This window comes from Harpia harpyja, chromosome 7 (genome assembly GCF_026419915.1).
Source record: "Harpia harpyja isolate bHarHar1 chromosome 7, bHarHar1 primary haplotype, whole genome shotgun sequence".
NCBI classification, from domain to species: Eukaryota; Metazoa; Chordata; class Aves; order Accipitriformes; family Accipitridae; genus Harpia; species Harpia harpyja.
The window spans coordinates 16,580,925-16,607,417 of NC_068946.1; the positions used below are offsets into that span (position 1 = coordinate 16,580,925).

At 47.1% G+C, this 26,493-nt stretch overlaps 2 protein-coding genes and 1 long non-coding RNA gene across 9 annotated transcripts in view; 1 reads left to right on the plus strand and 2 right to left on the minus strand.

Annotated features, from left to right (window-relative positions):
* Positions 1 to 11,452, minus strand: part of UBE2F (ubiquitin conjugating enzyme E2 F (putative)) — an 87,228-nt gene extending 75,776 nt beyond the window's left edge. For 4 of the 7 annotated variants that reach the window (XM_052791772.1, XM_052791771.1, XM_052791769.1 and 1 more), the window contains exons 1-2: positions 11,320 to 11,452; positions 8,624 to 8,757 (exon numbers count right to left, since the gene is read on the minus strand). In XM_052791772.1, coding sequence (XP_052647732.1) covers positions 8,624 to 8,741 — 118 coding nt within the window. In that variant the 5' untranslated portion in view covers positions 8,742 to 8,757; positions 11,320 to 11,452. Of the gene's footprint in view, positions 1 to 8,623; positions 8,758 to 10,731; positions 10,762 to 11,319 lie in introns of all 7 variants that reach the window. The other 3 variants (XM_052791775.1, XM_052791774.1, XM_052791770.1) reach the window with 2 other exon arrangements.
* On the plus strand, positions 10,785 to 13,435 carry LOC128143888 (uncharacterized). Its single transcript, XR_008235919.1, has 3 exons — positions 10,785 to 10,894; positions 12,616 to 12,704; positions 13,173 to 13,435. It is a non-coding gene; the product is annotated as an uncharacterized LOC128143888 (long non-coding RNA).
* An 8,619-nt stretch (positions 13,436 to 22,054) lies between these two features.
* LOC128143886 (interferon lambda-3-like) lies at positions 22,055 to 26,005 on the minus strand. The gene is made up of 5 exons (XM_052791776.1): positions 23,528 to 26,005; positions 23,181 to 23,258; positions 22,863 to 23,006; positions 22,664 to 22,744; positions 22,055 to 22,551 (listed from the first exon to the last, which is right to left on the minus strand). The coding sequence occupies exons 1-5, from the start codon at positions 23,687 to 23,689 to the stop codon at positions 22,456 to 22,458; spliced, it is 561 nt and encodes a 186-aa protein (XP_052647736.1). The 5' UTR covers positions 23,690 to 26,005; the 3' UTR covers positions 22,055 to 22,455.
* Between the last annotated feature and the right edge of the window lie 488 nt (positions 26,006 to 26,493).

Here is a 26,493-nt window from a genome sequence, read left to right on the forward strand (position 1 = left end):
ACCAACACCCACCTCACTACAACCCCCTTTCAGGTAGTTGTAGAGAGCGATAAGGTCTCCCCTCAGCCTCCTCTTTTCTAGACTGAACAACCCCAGATCCCTCAGCCGCTCCTCATAAGACTTGTGCTCAAGGCCCCTCACCAGCTTGGTTGCCCTTCTCTGGACATGCTCCAGCAGCTCAATGTCTTTCCTGTAGTGAGGGGCCCAAAACTGAACACAGTACTCGAGGTGCGGCCTCACCAGTGCCGAGTACAGGGGAACAACCACCTCCCTGTTCCTGCTGGCCACACTGTTCCTGATACAGGCCAGGATGTGATTGGCTTTCTTGGCCACCTGGGCACACTGCTGGCTCATATTCAGCCGGCTGTCAACCAGCACCCCCAGGTCTTTCTCTGCCGGGCAGCTTTCCAGCCACTCTTCCCCAAGCCTGTAGCGCTGCATGGGGTTGCCGTGACCGAAGTGCAGGACCTGGCGCTTGGCCTTGTTAAACTTCATACAATTGGCCTCAGCCCATCGATCCAGCCTGTCCAGATCTCTTTGTAGAGCCTCCCTACCCTCAAGCAGATCGACCCTGCCTCCCAACTTGGTGTCATCTGCAAACTTGCTGAGGGTGCACTCAATCCCCTCATCCAAATCATCAATAAAGATATTAAACAGAACAGGGCCCAACACCGAGCCCTGGGGAACACCACTCGTGACCCGCCGCCAGCTGGATTTCACCCCATTCACCACTACCCTCTGGGCTCGGCCATCCAGCCAATAGGCCAAAGCTGCAGTGTTTGTGAGTTTTCCAAATTCTACGCCTCTTTGGTAGTGAGTCTTGACATTGAAATCATTTTTGTATTTTGCTGCTCAGAAAGCAAACATTTTGACCACATCATTTAAGCTCCATTAAGATTCTAATGTTTTAAAAGTTATGCATTTTCTACATAAAGCAATACTACTGACAAGAATATTCTCTGTAAGAAAATGCCCCTTGTGCAGTGTCATGGTTTAACCCCAGCCAGCAACTAAGCACCACACAGCTGCTCACTAACTTCACCCCCACCCAGTGGGATGGGGGACAGAATCAGGGCAGCGGGGGGGGGGGGGGGGGGGGGAGGGACGGGGGAGGACAACAGGACATAAAACTCATGGGTTGAGATAAGAACAGTTTAATGGAACAGAAAGGAAGAAAATAATAATTATAATAATAACAATAATAAAATGACAATAATAATAAAAGAATTGGAATACACAAAACAAGTCATGCACAATGCAATTGCTTACCACTCACTGACTAATGCCCAGTTAGCTCCCAAGCAGCGATCCCCCCAAGGCCAACTCCCCCCAGTTTATATACTGGCCACGATGTCACACGGTATGGAATACCCTGTTGGCCAGTTTGGGTCAGCTGTCCTGGCTGTGTCCCCTCCCAGCTTCTTGTGCCCCTCCAGCCTTCTTGCTGGCTGGGCACGAGAAGCTGAAAAATCCTTGACTTAGTATAAACACTACTTAGCAACAACTGAAAACATCAGTGTGTTATCAACATTCTTCTCATTCTGAATCCAAAACATAACACTATACCAGCTACTAGAAAGAAAATTAACTCTATCCCAGCGAAAACCAGGACATGCAGTCTGCAACTTATTGGCATGGTTTAACAGATTTGTAAATAAGCAAAACGTAGAAGCAACAATTAGAGCTCCAATGCATTGAACTTCCAAGAACTCTAAAAGCCTCACTACATTAAAGAACAAACTTAATCTCACAATCTTTCTGACCTCCTCTTTCAAAAAAACAACTGTAACTACAGCTGAACAGTAAAGAAAATCCAGTCTGACTGCTTTTCATAATGTTTTGTGGATAATCAGTAACTGCATCTCAATTCACAGCCAGTAACCTCACCTTCCTTAAAATGCCTAGACAAACGACCAGATAACCCAAGTCTCAGGAAATACCATGCAAAAGCACTCCAGAACTTCCATGGGAAAACGGTGCTCATCAGTGCCCACTCAGTGCTGGCTTAGCAGAGGTGCAGAAACACTGCAGAGCATCTGAATTCCCCTCGCGTTCAAGAGGGCTTACTGCCAAGTGGCAAACCCAGGAGTACTGCAAGGCCCTGCACCCACTCTGATAAGCCATCCTGGGTAGGTCTGAAAGGCTGTAAGTGCAGACACATGCCAGGGCTTCTGCGGGGGGGCGGGGGGAACAAACAACTCAGGTGCAGTCAGTCCAGATCCAGACTAGCTCCTGACCAGCCAGTCTAGTGTTCCTGAAACCTTATGCGATTGGGTGCGGCAACACACCCAAGTGGCAGGTGTATTTGCAGAGTCCTGGCTCTTGACCCAGTATGCACTTACTTAAATAGTTCCAAATGCTATTTTAAACCACAAAAAGAGTAAAAAGGCAAGGGTTAAACCTAAATCTACCACAAACTTTGGAAGAGTTGAATGCAAACTGATTATGTCTCCGAAGCAGCTTAGAAACTTTATGAAACAGGGGAAAGCAAGCTAAGCCTAACACAAGCAACCAGAGCTATTTATAAATGATTTCACAAACAATAACTCTCCCTACCCATGACAATTCTCAGGACAGAAATAGGAACACACACTCCTGACGTGTGTACAGGCATATGGTTTATGAGAGACCCATGTGAATGTTATATTCAGTAACACACAGACTATAATCACATTGTTTCTGCTTCCTCCCCTTCCCCCACCTCACCTCAACAAGTCAGAATATAGAAGTGCTTTGTTTATTAGCCTTGCCACAAAGAGTCAGGGCATATGCTTCCCACAGGAGTTTGTTTTTAAGTACACAAAATGAAAGCATTATTTCCTCAAATGCTCATCTGCAGCAATACTTCTCTCTGGTTTTGTTCAAAAAGCCTCCCTCTCCTGTTTAGGTCCCCCATTTAATGTGCACCTTTAAGACTGCTAGAGATTAAGATAAATACCTTGACACTCTAACAGAAACTCCATTTTTTAAGTATTAATTTTAGCAGTATAATGCTGTTTGCCTCCTAACTCTATCCATCTATCTTTATAGCTCTCCCTACTTAGCTCCTCTGAACTGTACAACTATACATACTGGTATTAGAAGTCAAACAAGCTGCCTGCTATTGCCAGTTTTTCAATAAACTGAGAGATGTGTATTTTCCTTCCACTTCCAAATGTTTATTTTTAACAAGATACTATCAAATCACATGCTTCAGCTTCTATACACTATTACAAAACTTATTATCCTGACATCAAAAACTAGAAAAAGCCACTGTGCATGGAAATCTCTAACACTGCAATGTATCAATTCATACTTCAGGTATGCTGAAAATCAGAGGCTTAAGAAGTGAAGCAATGTATTGAACCAGGCCTCCCTTTGTCAGTGAAATCCTAGAAAAAGTCTCAGTAATAATTTTTCAAATTAGCTTCAATTCTTGTTGTATCTTTTTGGCTTTACAGTGTCACAGTTAGGCTGCAAGCATTTTAGTGTAAACTACTTGTTTCCCCTTTAATAAATATAAATCACACATTCATCAAGCAGCTTTCCACCCTCTTCTTCCAAAATAAAGGATTTCATTTGAGGGGCGGTTGGGGCTAAGAAGCATCACTGAAAAGGAAATGCTTTTGTGATTTAAGTTGTGCAACGTACATAAGTTAATGCAGCATTTTCAAAACAATGCCTCAAGTAACATCAAGTGTTAACGAAGGAAGGTTTTTATTAAATCTCAAAAAAAAAAAAGTATTTTTTCCCCTCTCAATTTTCCTCACCTGCTATTGTGAGGAGATATATTACTGTACTTGAAGATTTGAAGAAAGCAAATACATGGATCCTCCTCATTTTTACTTAAAATGCACATTTACCTCCTTTTTACAGTCAGTTTCCCACTTCCTTCTACAAATGCACACCTGAAACATTTTCCGATTACATAAATCTGCTTGTAAAACCCACAAATGTTGAAGACAACTGAGGAATAAACCGTGTTAACTCATTTTCTTAGACAGTAAGTTATTTCAAGCTATCACAATCAAACTAAAAAAGCATTTCAAGGGATAACCTTTGTGATCAATAAGCATATACATTGCTGCTACTACTGACATCCTCGCAGGTTCTTTATCTTTAATTCAGTTTAGTAGTCAGATTCATTATACAATATTAAACTTAATAGTACTTTGACTTGTCCTTAGCGCCTTTCAAATTTTCAGAAAGGATCTGCCTTTCAAGTTCAGCACTGCATGACTCAGAGCATCCTGCAGGAGCAGTCATGCAGCCCCTATTCCTAACTTAATGAAGTTCCCCCTTAAGAGATGAATTCAACATCAAAAAGTGCCTCTGCAGCACAGAACAAATTGAAAGCTGCTAACTAAAGTAAGTGTACTGCTTGCTCTATTTTAACTTGAGTACTAGGTCTACAGAATTAGGGCCTTACTCTCCAACTGAGCCTATATTGAAAATCCAGTGAAAATAGAGATGCAAGAATGAATCGCACTGAACTTTTTAACAAAGTTGTGCTTTATTAGATACTCTCTCCAGGCCAGAGAGGTAGGAAAGCCCCTTCAAGCACCATTTCTGTCTGCTCCTCCTCCCCACATCAGTATTTGCTTTCTACCTTCTCCAGCTGTTCACATTTCCTCCCTTTGATTTGTCTTGAAACACATTAGTTACTGCTTGGTCTCTCTCCAGTCTACTCCTCCTTGGCCAGAAAGCCTCTTTCCAAGAACTGTCAGCCTGCACTACTAGTCCTCGCCCTCCCACACCCTCAGACACTTCTTGCCCTCAGTGATTTCAAAGCAGTGGATGTTTTCCTGTGATTTCCCAGTGTTTCAGATCAGAACCACCACCGTGCTCCTCATCCCAGACATGTGTGCCCTGCTAACCTCCCAAACATGCTCCACTAGTTGCTGAGATAATCAGCAGGGGACAGGCTGCTACCAAATCCTGTTTAGCAGCCATGACTTTAACAATCCAGAGGAAAACCAGTTGTAAGAGAATATCCAGCTGTCTCAGAATTACTTCCCTACATAAAACTTCAGGGTAGATGTTTTTCCTTTTGTGGTATGTCCATGAAATAACTCAATGAAACAGTGCCCTGAGCCATGACTGATATTTGAATATATAACAATACTGGACATGTAGGCAAAGGAACAGCTTAGAAAAACTAACAAAGGGCACCAGTATTTTAAGAGAAACTTTTTCCATAGAAGTGGGAAAAAAGCCTGTTTAACTTGCACCCATCACTAAAGCCAAGGACAGCACCTGACAACACTCAGCTGACAGCTCACATACCTCCAGTTTTAGTAAAAGGATTTCAAATGTCAACTGAATTTTCTTCTCACCCACATCGTGCAAATAGCTAACATCATACCTAAATTAGCTCTTATTTTTCCTACTTTAAAGCAGTATCAGTTAGCAGACATACATAGTTGGTCTATGCCAAATTTTTAAGTTTGTAAGCATTGCCTACACTTGTCAGTGGCTGGGGTCACAGCCATCTACCTCATAATCAAAGTGTCATTTATCTATTTACCAGTCAGTGTACACAATACGTTTGAGGACTGCAGGGTTATCAGTGTGACAACACATTCTTCAAAGAGATCCTATAATGCCTCCCTGGACCGGACTCTCTATCAACACAAACAAGGCTGTCTTTAATTTACTTCCAGATAAAAACCAGACACTGTCTGTGTCTGGGTGATACCTCTAGTAAAACTGGCAGACATCTGTCTGCAGAATTTATTAGACTATCACCAATTTAATGTGGATCAGGAATAGGAGAATATCTCTCCAGCACATCATCATCACTCGAGCAGGTAAACAGCTATCTGACCTTGGTTCACACACTATCACCAGCTCCCAGGGACAGGCGCGATTTATGGTACTGTACCAAAAATCACCCTCAGCTAACCTTCCAGGACAGCCCACCATGTGTATAAGCTGCTGCAGAGGATGCTGCACAGACCAGTTGCCTGCTGTTCTCTATTGACTCAAAAGCTATAGACTTATTTGAGGCCAAAAAGGATCCATATGTGCTACAGAAAGAGCATAGCTCTCACTTAGCTTTCTAATGTACGTGACCACAGTCTCTGGTTCTTTCAACTCAGAGGCTTTACACAGTAGAATAAAACCACCAGTACTAACACCATTAAGAGGTACAACTGAACCAGCACTAACCTCCGCACAGCTGCTGGGGCAAACAAGGACAGAACATGCCAGGCCTTTTCTCATCTCCTCCTCCTTCCTTACTGATGGCCAGCATTTCTTTCCTTTTTTGTAGAACAGATTAATTTTCAATTCACAGCTGCCAGGAGATTGACCTGATCAAGCCTTTCACCCATTCTGCAATTGTCATCCGTTTGTTTGATAACTCCAGCCCAAACAAACATCAGTAACAACTTCTACTTAAAGCTACACATACAGGCTCCCACCGACTTTGTTTCACATTTAATACAACAGCCTATTACAGTTTCATACAATCAAGCAGTAAAAGGCATCCTCGCTGTACGCACACCTTTAGCAGGCAGCTCTTCACTCTAATTCCTGCAGATCTATACGTGACCTAAAAACACTATCAACCTCAGAAGTCCATCTTCACTCAGGCTGTCAACATTACAGATCCTGCTGCAGCTGATCTATCTTAAAGAGCTGGAGCCCATTCTAGAAACTTTTGCAACTGAATGGTATACAATTAGCTGAAAGAGTAGCTTAAAGGAGAATATGCCCAACAAGTCTCTCTCACACTAGCTACTTGATTTTCCTCTCACTTTCAGTGTAGTTGTACTGAAGGGATCTACTTGACTGTCAGTTCCCATTTTGGTCCAGAAACCTTTCTAACCAGACTGACAGCTGCTCCTACAACTCTTTTGGGAGAGCCACATGATACAACTTTCATGCACAATCAGATCACGATCTAGCACTCACACTTGTCAGAAGGATGCTGGCAGCAACCTGCTTTTAACATTTGTCAGTTTGGGACTCAACTCGTTCAATACTTAGTCTACGCTGATTTGCTAATGGTAGCCATAGCAATTACAATTGGTCAATACCAATTTTCTATAGCTTACATCCTTTTCTTCCCCTGCAGACTTAGGTAAGGTTTTAGTCATAAAAGAGAAAAGCATGACTGCTCTAAGGGTATAGGAAATTTTTTTTGGCACCTCACACTATACCAGGCATTGTAGTTGAAGGGTATTTAGATTACACTGCTATTTTCCCCTCAAGTCTACACCTGTAGGTTAGTGAAAATCTCAGATTAAATATATTTAGCAATTTGGCTTTGTAGCTTAGCCTGGTTAAAGAGCTTATTCCTTCTGCCTGATATTCCCCCTCAGAACTGGAGTTAACTGAGGATTTCCAAACTGGAAGTCTAAAGCAAGCTCTTTGCGAGAGTTATCACATCAGGATTTGGAAGTGTACTAAAACTTCCTGTCCTTAGAACAATGCAAAGAGAAAACTGTGAATATAACGTTCCTTCAGTCTAGTTGAGGCATTTCGCAGTGCACGGAGGCAGCAGCATTTGCAGTGAAACCTTGCTCCTCTATACAGTTATACGGCAGAATCTACCCTAATTCAAAAAAAGCCATATGTAATGCAGAGTTCAGCAATATCATTCAGGCAAATATACCAGTGTCAGTCCCAAGTCATTCTGAAATAAGAGCAGGAAACATAAGTTTCCTTTGACTGGCTTGAATCCTAATAGTGACAGCTTACACATCATTCTTAGCAGAAACATCAATCTAAACAACATATTCCTTGCCACTAGATCAAGCTGCACAGCTCCAGCATTAAAACACTCAACTATTACCAGAGGGAGTAAACCTGAGTTTAAGCCCACAGTAACTGCAAAGTGTCAGTACCTATGGATTTTTAAATATAAGATTATCTATGCTACAGAAAAAATGAAGAGCAAGAAAGAGCTGTCCCTGATTTTACTATAACATAGTTTAATTATTTCTCACAAACTACCTTATTTACCCAGAACTGCCACAAAGTAAAAGTTTGGGGTTTTTTCCCCACCAATGGCGAGCCAGCTAGTAACAACCTATAGCAGCCTTCCTAGAACAGAACACACCATACTACAAAAATACGTATTGGGTTTTTATTCACTACTTCATACTCAACTTCCAGTGACTCCAGGCCTACGAAAAATACTTCTTTGCATTGCTTTTTTAAGCTTTTTAAAGTTTATTGCCTCTGATCTATACCATTAAAGACCACCGGAACACTGACATTACTTTTAGGACTTTCTTTCCTGTCACAGGCAGTCAGGTGTTTGCTCAAAAAATACCATCCTATCAAGTCAAATCTGATATTCTCCTCCTATATATTTAGTGACACTTATGTGACAAATTTTTATCATAATGTTTTAATTGATGACACAGTTCCCAATAATGGATTAATTTTTCAGCAGAGTAAGGAGGCTTTTTACGTTTTGCATTATTCAATGAAAACAAGTGTTCTACAGGCAAAGAGCTGTTGGAAATGTGATGTATGCCAATATATACCCTACAGTATAAATCCTGAGGTAAGTCATAAGCAATTTTAAAAATACTTCTGGAAATCATTTTATATGCAATTTAGTATTGTTTACTGGCAACACACCTGCAAACTGTAAATCCCCAAATATTTAAATATAAGTTCCTTTCACCTTTAACAAGTAATTTGTCTCGAACAGACACCCTCCGAGTTGAATCAGAAGCTGGATTGGATGCACGGGGTCCTCTGACACCATCGTCCCGCTTCAACTTGCTTGCCAGAGTTAGCATTACTGCTGTCTTCAATCTAGAACACAAATATTAGAACAAAGTCAATTACCAAAACTAAAGCATTGAGCATTGGGGGGGGGGGGGAATACAAAAACAAGTTACAGTTAGTTCCTTATTCAACAACTATCATCATATTCTTAGCAGTCAAACGAAGAATATGATACATACGGTTAACTTGACTGCGATTAAAGATGAGGATGGCCTAGAGTACTTGAAGAATGAGAGTTTGTTTCAGATGTGAATGCTGAGAGAGTTACAGTACGTTAGGCCAAGAGGAAGTTCAATTTTGCTGGAGAAAGGTCACACTTTCATCATTGTTTACCATACAATTTCACTGCACCAGCTACCACAGTATATCCACATGACAATATTCAGAGCTACTTTTTGGCTGGCCAAAAACAAAACAAAAATTAAAAAAAAAAGAGCGAGGGGGGAGGGGAGTGGTTGAGTTACTGGAACAATTCTCTAACACTAGGAAATGAGCTTTGAGTCAGCTACCAGGACACAGGAAAGGAAATGGATTTAAACTGCAAATAGTGCAATTATCTATGCAGCTGCACAACAGTAACTCTTCACAGTGCAAAGCAACAGTGGAGAAAGTTACATAGGGAGATTTGATAACTGAAATGAAGAGATTTTTTGCTGTGTCAGTCCTGCACTCTAGAAGATAACTGCGCTGATAAATGAATTACAATAAAAGGTGGAGAGAATGCCAAAGTCATAAAACCAAAACATTCAGTCTGTCATGGCTTAATACATTTTGACACTATTCCTAGCTGAAGGCAACCCATTCTTCTTAACAGTTAGGCCAAAACCAACATAATGCTGACAAGATCCATATCCTTTAGGCCCCACCACCACTAAAATGGTAGGAGAAATGTTTATCCTTTAGTCACATGAGTTAATTCAAGAAAATAAAGGGGAAAAAAAAGTCAGCATATAGTCTTTACATGAACTAGTTTGCATAGAAGACCAGACAGGTATGATGCAACAGTTACCAAGACATGAAACAGATGCTCAGGTAACATCAGCTCTCAGTGTAAAATGGAGAATCAGCCGAGATATTCATAAGGCAAATGACAAAGTCCAGTAAACCACTAAGATGAAGACAATCACACTATAAAATGACAAGACACAATACAAAATTTATCTTTGTCAGCTTCAGCTCTATGTGTCTCTATGTTTCTTTCCTTCTTGTAAGCAAGCCCTGAAGTTTAACAGGTCCATTGCAACAGCAGTTATTTTGCTTGTTCATTTCATTTGTCCTTGCCCCAGAGAAAACAGGAGATAAATAAAGCCTCTGGCCTGCCAATCTACTCACTACATCTGTAAAAGACAGCCCTATTGATTTCCCAAGGTTGTGAGAGAGCCAACAGATTTATACCAAACATCAAGCCAATACCAAAATACCAATGAAGGGGCAAGAAGAAGAAATGAAACAACTGACATGACAGTTGGACATTGAGAACAACATAATAGATAAGTGAGTAACAACATTTTAAAAAAAAGGAAAACATATATTTCACAGTAGTACCTAACACTATGAAACTCTGGTAAGATGTACAAGAAGGACAAGTTCTCTGAAGTTGGTAAGTATGTGTGTTAGCTTCAAGATGCATAATTAAAAAAAAATAGTAAAATTCAGGGCAAATGTAAATCCTGCTTGCTCAGCTGAAACATACAGTAGGGTTTTTCCTCCCAGTACCCCAGAGAAAGAATAAGCAAACAAAACAGTCCTTTTTCCCTTGGAGAAGAGAAAGATAATAGTTGTTTTAAAAAAAAAATTTAGAAAAAGGAGGGGGGGAGTCTGGGAAGTAGTGACACAGGGTCCTAAAAGAAAAAAAAAAAGAAAAAAAACCAGAACAGAAACGAAAAACTGTAAACTGGAGGCACCGCCCCCCCCGCCCCCCAAAAAAGAAGAAACTAAAAAACCTTTTAGGTGCCAAGTCCAAATGAAATCAACTTCGATGGGAATTAAATGCCTAAATACCTTTATAGATCTGTTTCCTCACTGCTTGTCCTAGAAAAATCAGGAAACCAGAGAGAAGCGTGACCAGCGTGGAAAAAACAGACGATTCGCTCCAGCTGTACCCCAAATTTCATCAATGGAGCACAGCGAGGAAGCACCCAAAACTTGTTAACCGCACGGGGAAGTAAGGCTTTACCGCTGCACGACAGCGGGGAGACAGGGGACGGAGGAGTGCCGCGCTTAGATACCGGGAAGGGCAAGAGAGCCCCGGGATTTCTCCAGCTCCTTTGGGAGCGGGGCCGGCAGCTGGGGGCCGCCCTGCCCCGCCCCGCCGGTGCCCGCTGCCTGCACCACCGCCGCCGCCGCTACCGGGAAGCCCCTCCGCGTGGGCGGGGATGATCCCTGGGCCCCCGCGGTGGGGGCACGACTCTGCGGGGCCGGGGGCCCAGGGGGGTCCCCCCTTCCCCCAGCAACGCCAGGTCCCCGAGGCCTGGCGGGCCGGGGCCGCCCCGGGAGATGTGGGGACAGCGGGTGGGGGAGGGAAGGGGCCGGGCCTGAGCTGTGGGGGCTAGCCCCGGCCCGGGGGGAAAGGGGGCGGCCCGCACTTACCTGAGCGCGGCGTCAGGGCCCGGCTCCCGCGGCCAACACCATCCCCGGGGCTGGCCCGGGGCGGGGGGGGCGGGGGGGGGGGGCGGCGGCGGCGGCTCCTCCCTCCGCCCTCCCCTCCTCAGCCGCGGCGCCGGAAGCGGGCAGCGCCGGGGGCGGGGCCGGGGCAGCGCCGGGGGCGGGGCCGCAACCGCCGCGAGGGGCGCGGCCTTCAGCAACGGCTTTATGGGCAGCTCGCGGAGATCTCGCGAGAGTTGAGGTGGGGGCGGGGCGGTGTGCGCGCGCCCGCCCGCCGTGTTCTCGCGAGAGTTGGCGGGGGGGGGCGGGGAGGTTGTTCGCCGCCGGCAGGGCGGCGCCATTTTGTGGGACTGGCGGCGCGGCTCTGTCAGCGGGAGCGGGTGCTGGGCCCTGGGCCAGCGTCTCGTGGGCGCGGGGCCTCGCAGTGGCTGAGGAAACTCAGCCCCCTGCCAGTCCCTGGCCAGAACATGGCCTTCCCCCAGCACCGATGTCCTCTTCTACCATCCCCTCACAGGGCTGTGGAAATGGGGTTTGATTCAGCTACAGTGTTGATTACACTGAGTCACCAGGGAGATGCGATAAATAGCAATATCACAAGAGGGGAAAAAATGACAATTGCCAAGGTGATTTCAGATGGGGGGCTTAAACACCCGGCTTGCTGCAGCCTTTGCGTTAGTGCCTGCTTAAAAATTAAGTTATTCTGTACATTCCAGCACCAGGTTCGTGAAAGCAATGCTCAATCAGATGAAGTGAGTGTAAAAACCTGATCATAAGAGGGCATTTAATAATGGAGAGTAAATTACTTGTGGATAACTAGACTAATGTGACCATTGACTCTTTCACAATTAGGTTAGATCAGACCCTCAACCTGTAAAACTTAAATTATATGCATAAACTTAAAAAATGCATCCATTCAGTAGCTTCCAACAAATAAGGGAACCAAAATTAAGCCATTGGAGCAGCATCGAGGTTAGAAGGTTTAATAAAGCAAAGCTAGAGACCAGACACAAGGAAGGTTTGGCAGACAACTGTTGAAATACTGTGTCCTAAACATTCGCTGGAATTATGATGCTTCCCCTTCACCAAAAAAAGATTGGCATTTAACTTGGTCAAAACTAGTTAAACAAGCGGAGAACTGCCACTTGGAGGCCTTAAATTGTCTTAACCCTTTCACAAGCTTAATGCTAAAGATGAGCACCCAGCTGAAAAGCATTTGCCTTTTCCACAGTTCTTTTTAGTAACAGCCTGTCCACTGCAAATTGCTTATGCTTTGGTTTTCAGCTGGAAAACACTGTAACCAAAAGATGAAAAAAGAAAGTATGTGTTTAGAAAAACCTGCTCTTTGCTGGTTGGCTTCAGCAGTGTACAAGGTGAGAGGGGAATTAAGAAAAAAAAATCCAACGTGTGTATATGTGCCGATGATGGCTAGAAACGGTGAACATGGCAGTCTTCCTTTTCCTACCTGGCTCCGTGGCAATGCCACACAGACACACCAGCTGGGATGTCTAAAAATTGCCAACTATAAGAGGAAAATAATCTTAAAAATTACCTGAAACACTAAATCCTAGGGGGTCTTTTTCTGATTACTGATTAATCCAAGTGCATATTGATTCAAAATGAGCCCATCAGCTAGCTGTAGAGATACAGGAGATGGCCAGGACCCTGATGGGGCACTTTGCACCAGGGGGTACGTCTCTTCAGACCTTGCCGCCTGCCTCCTCCCTGGCTGTGCCACAGCAGCGGGTCCCTTTTCCTTTGCCAGGAGGATGGGGACTGTGTTGGTGAGCAACTCGGATGCCAAATGTCTTAGAAAAGCCTCTGTGTGATTCTGCTTCCAGATTCCCATGCCGCTGCAGCTAGGAAGCAAGAAGATGGCCTGAAGATAGCTGTACTTTCAAAAGCAATAAGCTGAAGCCCTTTCACGCTCTGCAGCGGACTACGGACCCTACAACACAATTTCATGATCCTGTCATAGAGCCTGCTGGGGCATACAGGGGCAAACAAAGGTTGCAAAGTCAACCTCAACACTGGTATTTCCCAGCTCGTTTGTTTGCCTTTTAATAGCAAGGTCCTGGAAATACAAGTTTGAATTTTCAAGATACTGATGTATCTTCTGCTTTTGCTGATACTTTTTCTCTCCTGAAAGGTGCTGCCCACTACCAAAGTCCAAAATTGAATGAGCAGGCCAGAGTCACTACAGCAGCGCTATTAGTTAGGTTTAAAATGCCCCACCTTAAGAACAGCTAAGCTGCTCTTTGGAAAAGTCAAGAAATCTGCTTCCATTTTATCTTCAGGTATCGCCAGCTGTCCTTCCTTTTTCTGCGGTACAGCAGTTCAGTTAATACCTGGTCACTGTGACCTGTGCTGGGATTAATAAAATGTTTTTATGAGCCAATTCATAAAGGTGCTGTCAACAAACTGCTGCCTTCTCTAAAGACTAATTAAAGCCGAGCCAATACTGTACAGCACAGGCTGTAACGGTGTCAAGTCTTCTGGCACCCTCTGCCAGTTCCTCTTACTAGTGATGAGCGAAATTCAGCATCTGATGTTCAGTGACCTTCTGCAACTACTTAACAATTTCAATTTACAACGGCGTAAAGAAAACTCTTTGAAAATCAGGTTAATCTAACCTAATGGCCCAGTTACTGTTTTTCTTCAGACAGTGGTGTTGTAAGGCTAGACAGAGAGACGGCAGTGCTGTTTACTGGAAGCAAGTCTTCTATTTTTACTGTGATCCCTCTCTACCCACACAACATCCAGTGTGGGAAAAATGAAGTGAACGTGGTATGTATACATAAAGTATGTATCATAAGGAATACATGGCGTGCGCGTGCACTTCCCACTGCCACGTTTTCTCAACTCTTTTTTATTGTTCTGTTGTGTTTGACAAGATGTTTTTCTCATTCTCTCACCTTCTTTTGTCACTTAGGCTCGAGGAGGGTAGCGTAAGCTACTCCTGAAGCTGATCTCTCAGTCACCCAAGAGTGAGGAGACCACGATCTTGAGAAATACTGTTCGCTTACGGAGAACCTTGATTTTCACAAGTACCAGCTGATCTGAGGCAAATTCAAATTGCTCCAGTGAAAATTTTCCTGGTGGATACCCCAAATCAGGCACTACACTGCCTGTCTGAGGCATCAAAACATGGTATTTCCAAAGGTGCTGAAGAGGCGAGAGTCTCAAAGGTTCAGCACCTAAGGAAATAACCACTGGGGAGAGTAGTTTGTAAAGTAATTTCATAATGTCATATCTATACCTCTGTATCCATTAGTACTTAAAAACACAAATGACTGGTTGAAAACGGTTAATAGTTAAAACCCAGTTTCAGTTTCATATGCACACATGATGGAGTATTTTGTTTTCCCATCACCCTGTCTGTGACCTGGCAAGCATTTCATGTTTCACATAGCAAGAATTTGAGCAGTGGCAGATATCACCTGGTGCGGCAAACAAAACCAGGGTTTCTCCTCTGTTGGATTTCAGGCAATTACCCAGCCATTTTCCATGACTCTACTGTGACTGTTTTTAAAGCTAGAGAAGATGAAACAAGCATCTTGCATTTAAACTATGCCACCATTTAATGACTGTTTATGTCTTCTCGTGTCCTTTTGGTCTTTTTCTCATGCTTTTATTTAACACACACTTCTCTTTGCTGGGGATGAAGCAGAGGAAGTCTGCTTTTTGTTAAAGTATCAGCTCCTGCCTTAATGAGCAATTGTGGAAGTTCTCATATTGTTGGGAACAAAGGGAACCAACCATTATCCTAACTGCCTCCCTCATGGCTTTTCTAAACACAGCTTTTCTATGCTCTTACTTTAAAAATGCTAGCTCTGTATCCAGACACATTCCATCTGCTGAAAAATAAAGTGGAAGTCAGTCCCTACTGCTCACATTTCGGTCCTAGAGTTTGCGATCTCCAAAGAGATGCTCGTTCTGCATTTGTACTCAAGTGCTTGGCAAGCCAGGACAGCTGGGATCACGCATTTTGCAAGAGTGTAGAAAAGCAAGAGTGTAGACATTAATGGAGAATGCCACACCGTTTTAGGCCTTAAAACAGGGTCAGGTTAAGGATGTATCTGGGCTTTAAGACTCTTTTTAGATAAGGGATCTGATTTTAAGTATGAAGATAAAAGCAATGTAGTTTTGCACAATTTGCAGTGTTTAAACAGTGAAGGAAGCCAGTGAGCAAGCAGGACAAATCTCCAGTGTGACAAAAAAAGCGCTCACTAATAGTCTTTGCTTTCCACCACCTGGTTTGCTTCGTTGGGTTTAACCTGTTTTGGCTTTCTCCCCTCCCCCTCTTAAACAAGAGCATTCTGCTTTTAGACTGAAATCATTAGCGACTGTCACACCAGACCAGAACTGGCTTTGGAGTATTAGAAGGAGAAGGTAGAGGATGTTGTAGGACAGTAACTATGGCAATGGCGCTTGCAGTATTACAGCTGCTAGTTCATATCCATGTAGCCAAGAAAAAGTAAATATCACTGACGTGAGGCACGTGAGATCATTGCCACGTGTAACGCTTTGCCTCCTGCACACTTGAACGCGCGTCTGCTGCAAGCCATTTGGAAGAAGAGCAGATTGCTGTAATTTCATTGTGGTCATGATGGTAATATCAGAGCATTTTTCCACCCGCTGCTTTATTAAAGTCATATGAAAAGGGGATCTCAAGAGTTCTTGCAGGAACAACTGACTTCCTGTTAGCCGATAAAATTGTGCATGACTGTGGACAGCAGAGCACTGAAGGAGAAACATGCCAAGAGGAGCAAAACAGCCCCATGGGCTGCGTCTCATGATGATTACCAAGTGGCTGAGATTCTATGTATGCTTTATAACAAACAGTCACGCAACCCTCTGATTAAAATCAGTGTACATGTTTGACTGCTGATACCTATCAGAGACTGCATTGACCTGGAATTTAGCTGCTTCTTCCCTTGGGCGCTGCTAAAACCAGAGAACAAAACACCAGAGCAAGGTTCAAAATCAGATTAGAAAGCCAAGTTTCACCTGCAGGTCTAGGAAAAAAAAGCAAAGCCAAAAGGCCCACACTGATTTTGTTTGTTTTTTGAAGGTTTGTGTTTCGTACCTAGACCAGTCCTAATCTTGACTATTTTCCTTTGACAGAGTAATCTTCTCTTTCCATCTCCTGAAATGTAGTCTGCCTGCTGGACTTCATGTCCATGGTGGTCACAGCCCCCAGTGACAACCTGGACTTTGGAGCTGGGGTTGAACTATGGAGGAGCCAGCCCAGCACCATGAGAGGGTGTTACATTTTCAGCTTTTGGCTTGCTTGATGATCAACCCAGAACACCTTTTCCTCCTTTAAAAAGAGATTCTCATTTGATTTTAGCAGGGCATGCTTGCTCCTAATACTGCCAGAGCCTGGGCGCCTGCTCCTCTGTGAAGCAGACCTTCAGGTTTTCAGTCCATCCCCTAATCTGTTGTCCCATAAACATCCTAACGGCTCATACCTATGTGCTGACACGGCGACACATTGCCTGCAGCCGGGAATCAGTTGGGTTGGTCAAAACAGGTGACTGGCACTGCAGTCTATCAAGATGATGGTAACCAAGGAAAGTTTTAGGCAGCATTTTGCAGGGATGGACAGCCACGCAGTTTGAGCGTATGGGCATATCCAGTAGCAGTGGTGTGTTAACAGGGTGCTTGGGATTAACCCTGACTCTGTCTTGCACCTACAAAGCTACACTGCAACAGAGAGCAATCTGGGAGGCCTCCACCCAGCTCATCAGCTTTTAGGGAGAGAAAGAGCTTTTAGAGATTTAAGGAGCAATGGACAGTACAGGGACTGAGAGCTCCTTCGCTCCGATGCGTTGTGGACCTGTCTTTTGCGACGTAAAATGATTGTGGCAATAGCACTTGAAGCAGCATCAAGAAAGCACAGTCCTGGTCCTCTACCCCAACCCAGACACATCCTCCCAGACAAAAGACCATGGAGCAAACTAGGAACCAGGAATGACTTGGAAAAATATTTATGAAGCATATCTGAACTTTTCTCCTTCATCTTTTTTATTCCAGCATTTAGGGATGGGACTGTTATCTTGGGCCTGTGAAGGCTGATGCCTTTTCCCAGAGCTTTCCCATGAATCAGCTGGAATTCCCTTATTACTTTGATGACTCACAGTCATACTCCAGCAGGTGCAAGAGGCCATTTTTTTTAAACCTGAGCCTTTAAATGCCTGCACCAAAGTTATTTCAATTACTACATTTTTCCCAATATACCTTCTCCCATTTCTGCCAGGGTTGGCATAAATCGCAGCCTTCTGTTTTGTAAATCTACTTTTTTTTTTCCTTCTCAAAGGCTTAAAACATTATCCATCAAGTCTGTCAGTGCTGGGCCCAAAGATTTGAGGCTTTTATCTGAAGCAACTGGAGGCAGGGATTTGTGCAGTGGAAGGAGCAACTGCGCACAGAGAATCGTGGTCTCAGGGCAATGAGTCCTCCTTTCTGAGCAGAACGTAGAAATCAGATTTCTTGAATGAAAAAGAAAATGAAGAATACCCTGGGGCAGGGGCATCTTCTCTGGAGCCAGAAAGCTGTCCCAGCCCCATCTGCAAGCACTTCTGTGGGAGCACGAGTGCAGGGGGGCAGTCGGGGGACGTGGGTTGCTGGGGGAGGTTCTCCAGAGACAGAGGAAATGGTTCAGTTGTGGCTACAGAGGTGACAGACGAAATGAGACTTCTGGAGTGCAGGGGAAGCACACCATTACTAGTTCAGGCAGCAGTTTGGAGTCCCGGGAGCCTTCAGCAGCATCTTTTGGCCTGTTTCTGTAGTTGAAAGTCCTGGTTTTTGCATGATAATGAGTAATCCACATGTGCAGCTGAAGTCACCTGCAGTTCAAAGTGAAGGTTATTTTTCAAATAACCTTCTTTGTCAAAGCAAATTAAAAGCAGTCGGATCTCACTGAACACTGTCTCCCCAGATGGCAACACGGGAACATAACAAAATGATTCCCGGTATGATTGCTGATAGACAGGAATTATTATTTTCAATTATGAACAGCGCCAAACAGGAGGAGAAATTATGACACTGAGAGCACCAGTATCTAGTGTATTAGAAAACAGTACATTCCCGTAACACCAACAGCAACTCATTTTCCTATCCTGAGAGTGCCAAGGATCCCCCAAAAATGCTCCCGCTAACAGGTGAGAGCACATTTATTCCTTCCCTATTATCAACCTGGATTCTGGTCGGAGGGTTTGGAGCAGAAGTTTATGACCCAGGAGCATGTCACATGATCCATCAATAAAACTCAGCTGTCAGCTTTCTTGATTTGCCTGCAGAAATGTCACCTGCTACGTGTTAGGCAACACTCCCTGTGAAGCTGCAGAGTTTTTGCCACTCGGGACCAGCGCACAGAAGGCTGAACTGAAAAACTCCCAAACTCCACTGCCTTTTCTGTAATTTGGTAGACATTTCCCTTGCTTACTCAATGGAAGCACAAGACTGTGTATATATGTGAAATAAAAACAACCCTACCAAAATAAAACTCCATTACATAAACAGTTCTTGGAGGGAGAAAATGAAACGTCTCAGCAGTACATCTTAGCCATGTCACTCATCGCAGGACCAGGATATTTAGATGATGTTGAAAGTGGCACAAAAGCCTCAGCAGAAAAGAGCAGCAATTGAGTAGTTTGTTACCGTTTACTTTAGCCAGACATCTGCCAGATCCCAAAGGACCTCATCCTATTTTATTTACATCCTGTGGGACTCCAGGATTTTAAATCCTGCAGGATTTTCCTTTCAAAAAAGAAACTCTTCCGTATTCAAAACCAAGTTCAGCTAGTATAAATTTGCATGTATAAGCAAACACCCTAGGGAGCACGAGGCTGCTGCTGCTGCTCCAAGCCAGGGCTGCCTGCCACAAAGCTCCCCTCGTCCACCCAGGGAGAAGTCGGGCAGGAGGTCTCCCAAGCTGGCACAGGCAAGGAGGGCTGAGATTTAACACAAACAAGATCTTGACACCTTCTGCCCATCGGTCACCAGAGGGGAGCCACAATCACCACTGCCACAGGGTGTTTTGTGCTCTTCAGCCATGATTGCCGTTGCGTTTCACCTGCCCACAGTTCGGTCCCTTCCATGACACCAGTATTTTCCCCACGATGCTACAAATCACAAGTGAGCATTTGGCTCGGGATGACCTTTCCAGGAGTTGCAGCCTTGCCCTCATCCTCCTTTTCCAACCACTTGGTCTACCTCAGTGCTTTCCCGATCATTTTCCAGCAGAACTTCGCACAGAAAGCTCCTCTCCACCACAGGTTAAATGTGTATCTGTCTACCCACCGCTTTGGGTTTCTTTCTGGTAAATTTTGCCCTTGGGGCCAGAGATCAGAGTCCACATGGGAACTACACTAGGTGCCTCCCAAACGTCGGGGCCGTATGGAGTCACAGCAAGACCAAGGCTTTCTGCCTTTCCTTCTGCTGTTTCCGAACTGAAACTAACACAGGGAAGAGCACGCCTCTCTCCTTTTCCCTGGGGAGGCTGGGAAGCTGCCATTAACATCCCTCTGCATTAACCAGCCAAGCGCTCGGCGATGCTGAGAAGGGCTCTGACTCCCCAGCATCTCCCTCCCGGCACCCTTCCCCTCACCCTGCAGGGAAAGCTAAAGCACTTCTTGCCCACGCACAAACACCCTCCAGGAGAAGTAGAGGGGCTCGTCCTGAGCTACAAAAAGCTGGCAGGGGTGTTAGGCAGGATGCAGCTCCATCCCCCGTCCCCATCAGCCATGCTCCCAGCACGCCAAGGAGCCTGGCTGTCCTGTCGCTGAAGCCTGGCCCATCTGGCAAAAGAACACCACCAACCACCCCAGCCTTAATTTGCAGCAAACTTGCTTTGCATGGGAGATACCGGGAGGTTAACCTGCCAAAGGCAGCTGTGCGGGGGAGCGGGGAAGGTATTGGCACATCTTATATTTCCTGCCCTCGCAGGACATGCGAAGCGAGGAGCACTGTGATGGAAATTTATGCCTTGTGACCCCATCAGAGAGATAAAGAGGGATTGCTCTTCCCCAGGAGTGATTTCTGGCCTCGCCTTCTGCTCAGGAGAGCTGTGCTGTGACCCTGCCGCCGCTCGGGCAATACAGCTCATTTCCTTCCCTGGAGACGGATGCGTGGGCAGCCCTGCGCCTTCCTCCCAGGTGCAGTGGCATCACATGCAGCAGCTGCATTTCACAATGACTTGGTAGATACCTTAATGAGAGCAGGATGGTGTGAATACATCTATTTTGGGGATGAATAAACACCACCTGCCCTCATTAGGCTTTCCTCTCCAGGAAAAGTTAGTTGGCAGCAGATGGGTAGCACTTGGTGCATGACTGGATGATAGAAGTCTGTTAAAGCTCCCCAAAGAGCCCAGCGTCTGGCCTCTGGCTTCTCCCTGGCCCAGAGAAGGTGCTCCACCTAGCATGGAAATGCCTCTCACCTGGGGTTTCTGGTTTTGGGATGGTACGTGTTCGCATGCTTGCAGCAGGACGGGCTTCCCTCTCCCCTTGGGTTGTGCTCCCCCTCCCCCCTTGAAGTCGATACAGCCCAAGCGTGCAGGTGTCTGCTTGAAGGCTTGTGCTTGGGGGTATCTCGAGCGGCCAGGGCCCATCGCTCCTGCAGAAGCAGGTTGCATCCAGCTGCAAAAGACAAGGACAACAGCATTTCCCCTCTTTAGTGCCCGGCTACCTTAGCATAAAGCATAATTTAGAAATGAAAGGGAAAATAAAGCTGCTTTTCCTTCCCCGTCAGCAAAGAGGTTTCATTTGGACAGCATCCTTGCAAAGCCTGAGCAGGACGAGCAGGCGGTACCTGGGCCACACTTCGTGACATGCGTTTGTGGCTCGTGTCCCCAGCTGTCTCTTTGTAGGAAGCCGTGGCCATGCTGCAGCTCGGCCGCTGGCAGTTCAGTCCCCAACCCTGCAACCTAAAAGCAGCAACCGTAAAATTACCTCAGCCTCAAGCACCCGATGGCTCCCCTGCGCTTCTCTCCTTCCTGCCACCGAAACCTGCGCCTTTTGGGTTCCCAGGCTTTGAGTGGTCCCCACGTTCGGGTGATTGCTCACTCCAGGTGCGGCCATCCCACGTACACGCGGTCGCCATTGCTGGCTGCCCTCCCCTGGTGACCTGTCTCCGAAGAACCACCCCCCTGACCTGAGAAAACAGAGATTGAATGAGGTTTGGGTCTGCTCACGGGTCAGTCCTTGTCCTCCTCTCCCTGCTGGGCGCCTGCCTTCCCCAGCTCCTCGCTCGTCCTGACCTCCAGTTTGGTGGTTAAATCATTTGGGGATCTTCTGAGAGCTCCCGGGATGGCCAAACCCGGAGGCCTGCCCAGCCCGTGCCGTACATCGCATTAGGCCGGGGGCTCCTCCAGGCTTCGTGCCCTGGTTTGCACCACCCAACGCAGGCATCCGTCCTGGAAATGGGTGGCCAGCAGGCTCCTGTCCCCGAGTGGACAGGGACAGCCTGGGCCACAACAGCATCCATCTGTCCCCAAAGGCAAACCCCGGGGGGGGCAGTCAGGGTGCACCCCCAGGCAGCTGGAGACAATCACGAGTGCCAAAGTTCTGCTGATTTTCAAATGCTCAAAATTCGCCTTGATGTCCTCCCTCACCCCCCCCAATAACTCGCTTTTCCAAAGGGATGATATTATAGCAAAGCTTAGTAAAAACATATGATGGCAACTTGTCCATTTATGGTATCTTTTTTATTTTTCATGTTAAATAGCACATAAAAAAATAATTTATACAGGTAAATACACATAATATAGCCTGTAATAAATAGGTACAAAAATAGATTTCCTTAAAAATGGTCAGTGTTTTGAAAACCAGCAAAACAAAGATACCCAATAAATACACTCCTCCCCATTGAACAGCATCGGTCAGGAATGGCATTTCTTTACCTCCTCCCGAGCCATTTATAAATATACAATAAACCCAAATAATTTAAAAGACTGTAAAAAACCCAAATTGCTCCCTGAGTTCACATAAATAAGAAAAATGCTTAAATAGGAAATACAGTCCAGTGATGCAATAAACATAATTTTTCCCGGTCCTTGGGGCACCCTTTGCAGTCGGTGAGTGCCATGCCGTGCCGTGCCGGCCACGCTGCCAGCGGGGGCTAAGTGCATTGCTCCCGGAGGGCTGTGCACCGCAGGTCATTCAGCACTTGGAAGAGATGGAGGATGGCGGAGGCCTCCAGGCAGCCGGGGGTCTCCTGCGGTGGGGAGGAGGGGCGGGTTAGCACCAGAGACGGGATGCAGCAGGCCCTGCGCAGCCGCGCAGTGGCTAACACCCCCAAACCCCCTCACCCTGCTGGCCTGACTTACCGTTTTCTTGGCCGTCTGCAGCTTCTGCAGCCAGTGCCTCAGTTTCCCGGAGGGCTGATGCGAAGGAGCCTCCATGGCCATCTGCAAGGAAAGTGGCCGTGTGTCCTTACGATGCCTCGCGGCGCTGCTGCCAGCACCGGGGCTGCTGAGCTAGCATGGGGTTGGGGGATCTTGGGGGGGGGGGGGCGGTGGCACTCACGCAGCCTCGCAGGTCCTCCCGGGCTTGGGTGAGGAAGGCCAAGGGCCGCTGGCGCGTCTCAGCGAAACTGGGGGCAGCGGGGAGCCCCAGCATGGCGGTGGCGAGGGCCAGCTCGGCTTCCACCAGCACCATTCGGTCAGGCACCTGCGGGTGGGAGCATCCCGGTTATGGACCCAAAGCACCAGGGCTGGCCGCGGGCTGAAGGTCAGGGTCTCGAAGACCTGCCCGGGGGTGTGGATGGAGGTGGGACCGGTTGCCGGGGGGTCCCGGCTGGAGGAGGGCAGGTACCCCCTTTTTACAGCATCACCTCGTCCTTACCAACAGCTCCGCTATCCTCCATTTCCGATGGAAGAGCCTGGTGTTGCATTTGCGGTCCGACAGCAGCATGATGTCCTCCTGCAGGCGTAAAACAAGAGCGGGATTGAAAAACTGTCACCTTGACTTTTGGCAATGTTGTGCAAGCCCGGTCAGCCTTGAGGGGTTTGAAACCAGGACAAAATTTGGCCCAACATCCTTCTTTGTCCCAAAACTCCCCTGGAAAAAGTCCTCCTCATCCCCCAAACTGTTGCAGAAAACATCCACCTTGTCACTCGGGGTCTCGAATCTGGCATCCGCTCTGCCTTGCCCCCTCCAGCCCACAACCCCCTGTTGCCAGTGGCACTCACAAACTGCTCCTTCATCTTCTGCACAGCCTTCAGCTCATGGGGCACGAGGAACTGGTACTTGGACAGGCTGCAGCTCTTCTTTAGGGCGTCCTGGGGAAAGGCGGCCCCGAGGCCAGACCCCAGCACCAGCGCAAGCAGCAGGGTGAGGTCAAGGTGCAGCATTTTGCCGACGAGAGCCCAACGGTGAGAAGGTTACAATGGGGTGAGGGGGCTGCGGTGCAAGAAGCCAGAGGACGAACTGGAGCACTTTGGGCCGGATCCGCTAAATCCCTGCTGTAGAGATGCCTGACGGTGTTGCCGCGGGTGGCTCGCTCGGCTGCAGGGCTGCTGGGCTGGCGGCTGGTCCCGGGCAGCTGCTTTGCCTCCTTGCTGTGGCTGCCTCGCTGCCCCATCTCCTCAGCTTTTTATGCTGCCTGCTCGCTGCGATTGCGCTTTCAGATTAGCAGGAAAATCCGCGGCCTGGCAGGTCTGGAAACAGCAAAGCGAAAGCGGTAGCGGAGGGAATCCCGCTGCCAGTGGTGCGGGCAGCGCCCGCCTCCCGCTGCCTGCCCTGCTGCCTGCCTCGACAGGGATGCTCGGGCTGCCTTCGGTGTGTACCCCTCCGAGGGAGCTGAACGGGAGGGACGCTGCTGCCACGTCGAGCGGCGCAGAGGACTTGGCAAGTGTGAGGAAGTCTGGGCACGAACCAGCCCGGCACCATGCCAAAAGCTGCGGGAGACTCCCAGGCACGCAGCCCCACGGGGACAGCAGGCTCGGGGTGGCCGGGAGGGTTTCGGTGCCTTCCGAGCGGCAGCAGCAGTTCGTGCCTCAGTTTCCCCATGGGAAGAGCAGTGCAACAGTGAAAGCAGCAGCCAGGAGTGGGCACTTGACAACGCAGGCTGCGGGCATGAGCTTTACGCATGTATATCCTCAGGTACCAGGCTTGCTACAAAAGCAAGTAAAAGGGTGCAAGCAGAAGCACTCCTACCCCGTGTTTTCCGGGTAGGACATAGGGTTGTGCAGGGAGGCTGCCAGCGATCAGCGGGGCTGCCACCCCCACCAGCCGCTGGAGCTGGCTGGGGTTTCCTCTCTGTTTAGCCTAGAAACACAAATGTCATGTATTGACATCTCTCCACTGACAGCTGGAATGGTGCCCCCATAGCAAAATCTGTCCTTCCCTCAAGGTAACCTCCTGCAATGTGAAGACATCACCACCGTGCTTGTAGTTTCATACATTCATCAAACATTAAATATAGAAAATTAGAGCAATACCTGTATCTAAAAAGCAAATACACAGTGAAGCAGCAACAGGCATAAATGCACTTTGCAGTGCCTCATGTGGCAGCCATAGAAGTACACTGCTCCAGAAGGACCCAATTTTTAATGTTCATATTTGGAAATAAACTGCTGACTTCAAAGAGTCCATGCAAACGAGAAAAGTTCTTGCACAAGATTGTGGAAAGATACACCTACGGGCAGGCAGACCAGTATTGACACGCTGTGCCGAGTCATGGAGATGGGCTGGGACCTCTGGACATTGGCCACCCCAACCCCTGCTCTAGCAGGGTCAACTGGAACAGGTTGCTTAGGAAATTGTCTAGTTTTGAGTATCTCCAAGGATGGAGACTCTGCAGCCTCTCTGGACAATCTCTGCCAGTGGTTGACCACCCTCATAGTAAAAAAGTGGTTTCTCCTCTTCAGATGGACTTTCATGTATTTAGGGTTGTGCCCATTACCTCCTGTCCCATCAGCAGGCACCACCAAGAGCCTCCAAGCCGTCTCTTCTCCAGGTTTAACAGTCCCAACTCTCTCAGCCTTTGCTCGTTTGACAGATGCTCCAGTCCCTTCGTCATCTTCATGGACCTTCGCTGGAGTGTCCAGTACGTCCATGTCTCTCTTGCACTGGGGAGCCCAGAACTGGACCCGGCACTCCAGGGGTGGCCTCACCAGTGCTGAATAGAGGAGAAGGATCACGTCCCTCAGCCTGCTGGAAACACTCCTCTAAATGCAGCTCTGGATACCAGTCACCTTCTTTGCTGCAAAGGCACATTTCTGGCTCATGTTCAACCTGGTGCCCACCAGGACCCCCATGTCCTTTTCTGCCAAGCTGCTTTCCAGCTGGGTGGTCCCCAGCACGTTGCCTGGGCTTCTTCCTTCACAGGTGCAGGACTTTGCACTTCTTGTTAAACTGCATGATGTGCCATTCAGCCCATTTCTCCAGCTTGTCAAGGTGCCTCTGGACAGCAGCACGACCCTCTGGTGTGTCACCCACTCCTCCCAATTTGGTGTCATCAGTGAACTTGGTACACTGCAGCTACCCTCTGCCTCATCATCCAGATCATTAATGAAGAGGTTAAGCAGGACCAGTTGCTGACCTGCAGGATCCATCCAGCCCTCCTTGAGCCCTTCCCCTGCTCCAGCAGCATCTCAGAGAGCTCAGGTCTTTCCTGGAAAACCACGGTGGAGGTGAAGAGGAACGGAGACAGCAGGCAGGGAGCAGTGTGGCACAGGCAGTGACTATCTCAGCTTTGACCAAACCAGATGGGGATACAGCTTGGAGAAGAGCCAGGACAGCAAAATACAGCGCTAAAGCCCAAGACCCTTAATAGTAATAATAATAATTTTTTATTCAATGCAACTTGTTCACATTCAATACAAATACGAAATAAAAGCCCAGGCCAGCGTAACTAACTTCACGTACGATGCCCAAGCAAGGCACAGCTCAGCCGGAATAGACGGCACCTTAGCAAAAAAGCCCGATGGGTGTAAAAATGAACGTGTCCCCCAGTGAAGAAGCAGGGGTCCTGGCACTGCCTGGAACAGTTTTGGTCACAGTGGAGTGGCTGGAGGGCAATGGTGGCTCAAGGTCCCACATGGTAGAGCCCAGCTGGCTCACAGGACAAGCACCACAGGGTGTTTCCTCCTCCAGAGCGAGGTACCAGCCACACTAGGGTGTTTTGGCACCCACGTTGGGACCTCCAGCAGCT

Excerpts from the sequence above, each read along its gene's own strand:
- LOC128143886 (XM_052791776.1), bottom strand. The coding sequence starts at position 23,689 with ATGCTGCACCTTGACCTCACCCTGCTGCTTGCGCTGGTGCTGGGGTCT. Across the intron at positions 23,007-23,180 it reads GGAGGATAGCGGAGCTGTTG|GTGCCTGACCGAATGGTGCT; the intron begins GTAAGGACGAGG and ends TCCCACCCGCAG. Across the intron at positions 22,552-22,663 it reads TGCAGACGGCCAAGAAAACG|GAGACCCCCGGCTGCCTGGA; the intron begins GTAAGTCAGGCC and ends TCCCCACCGCAG.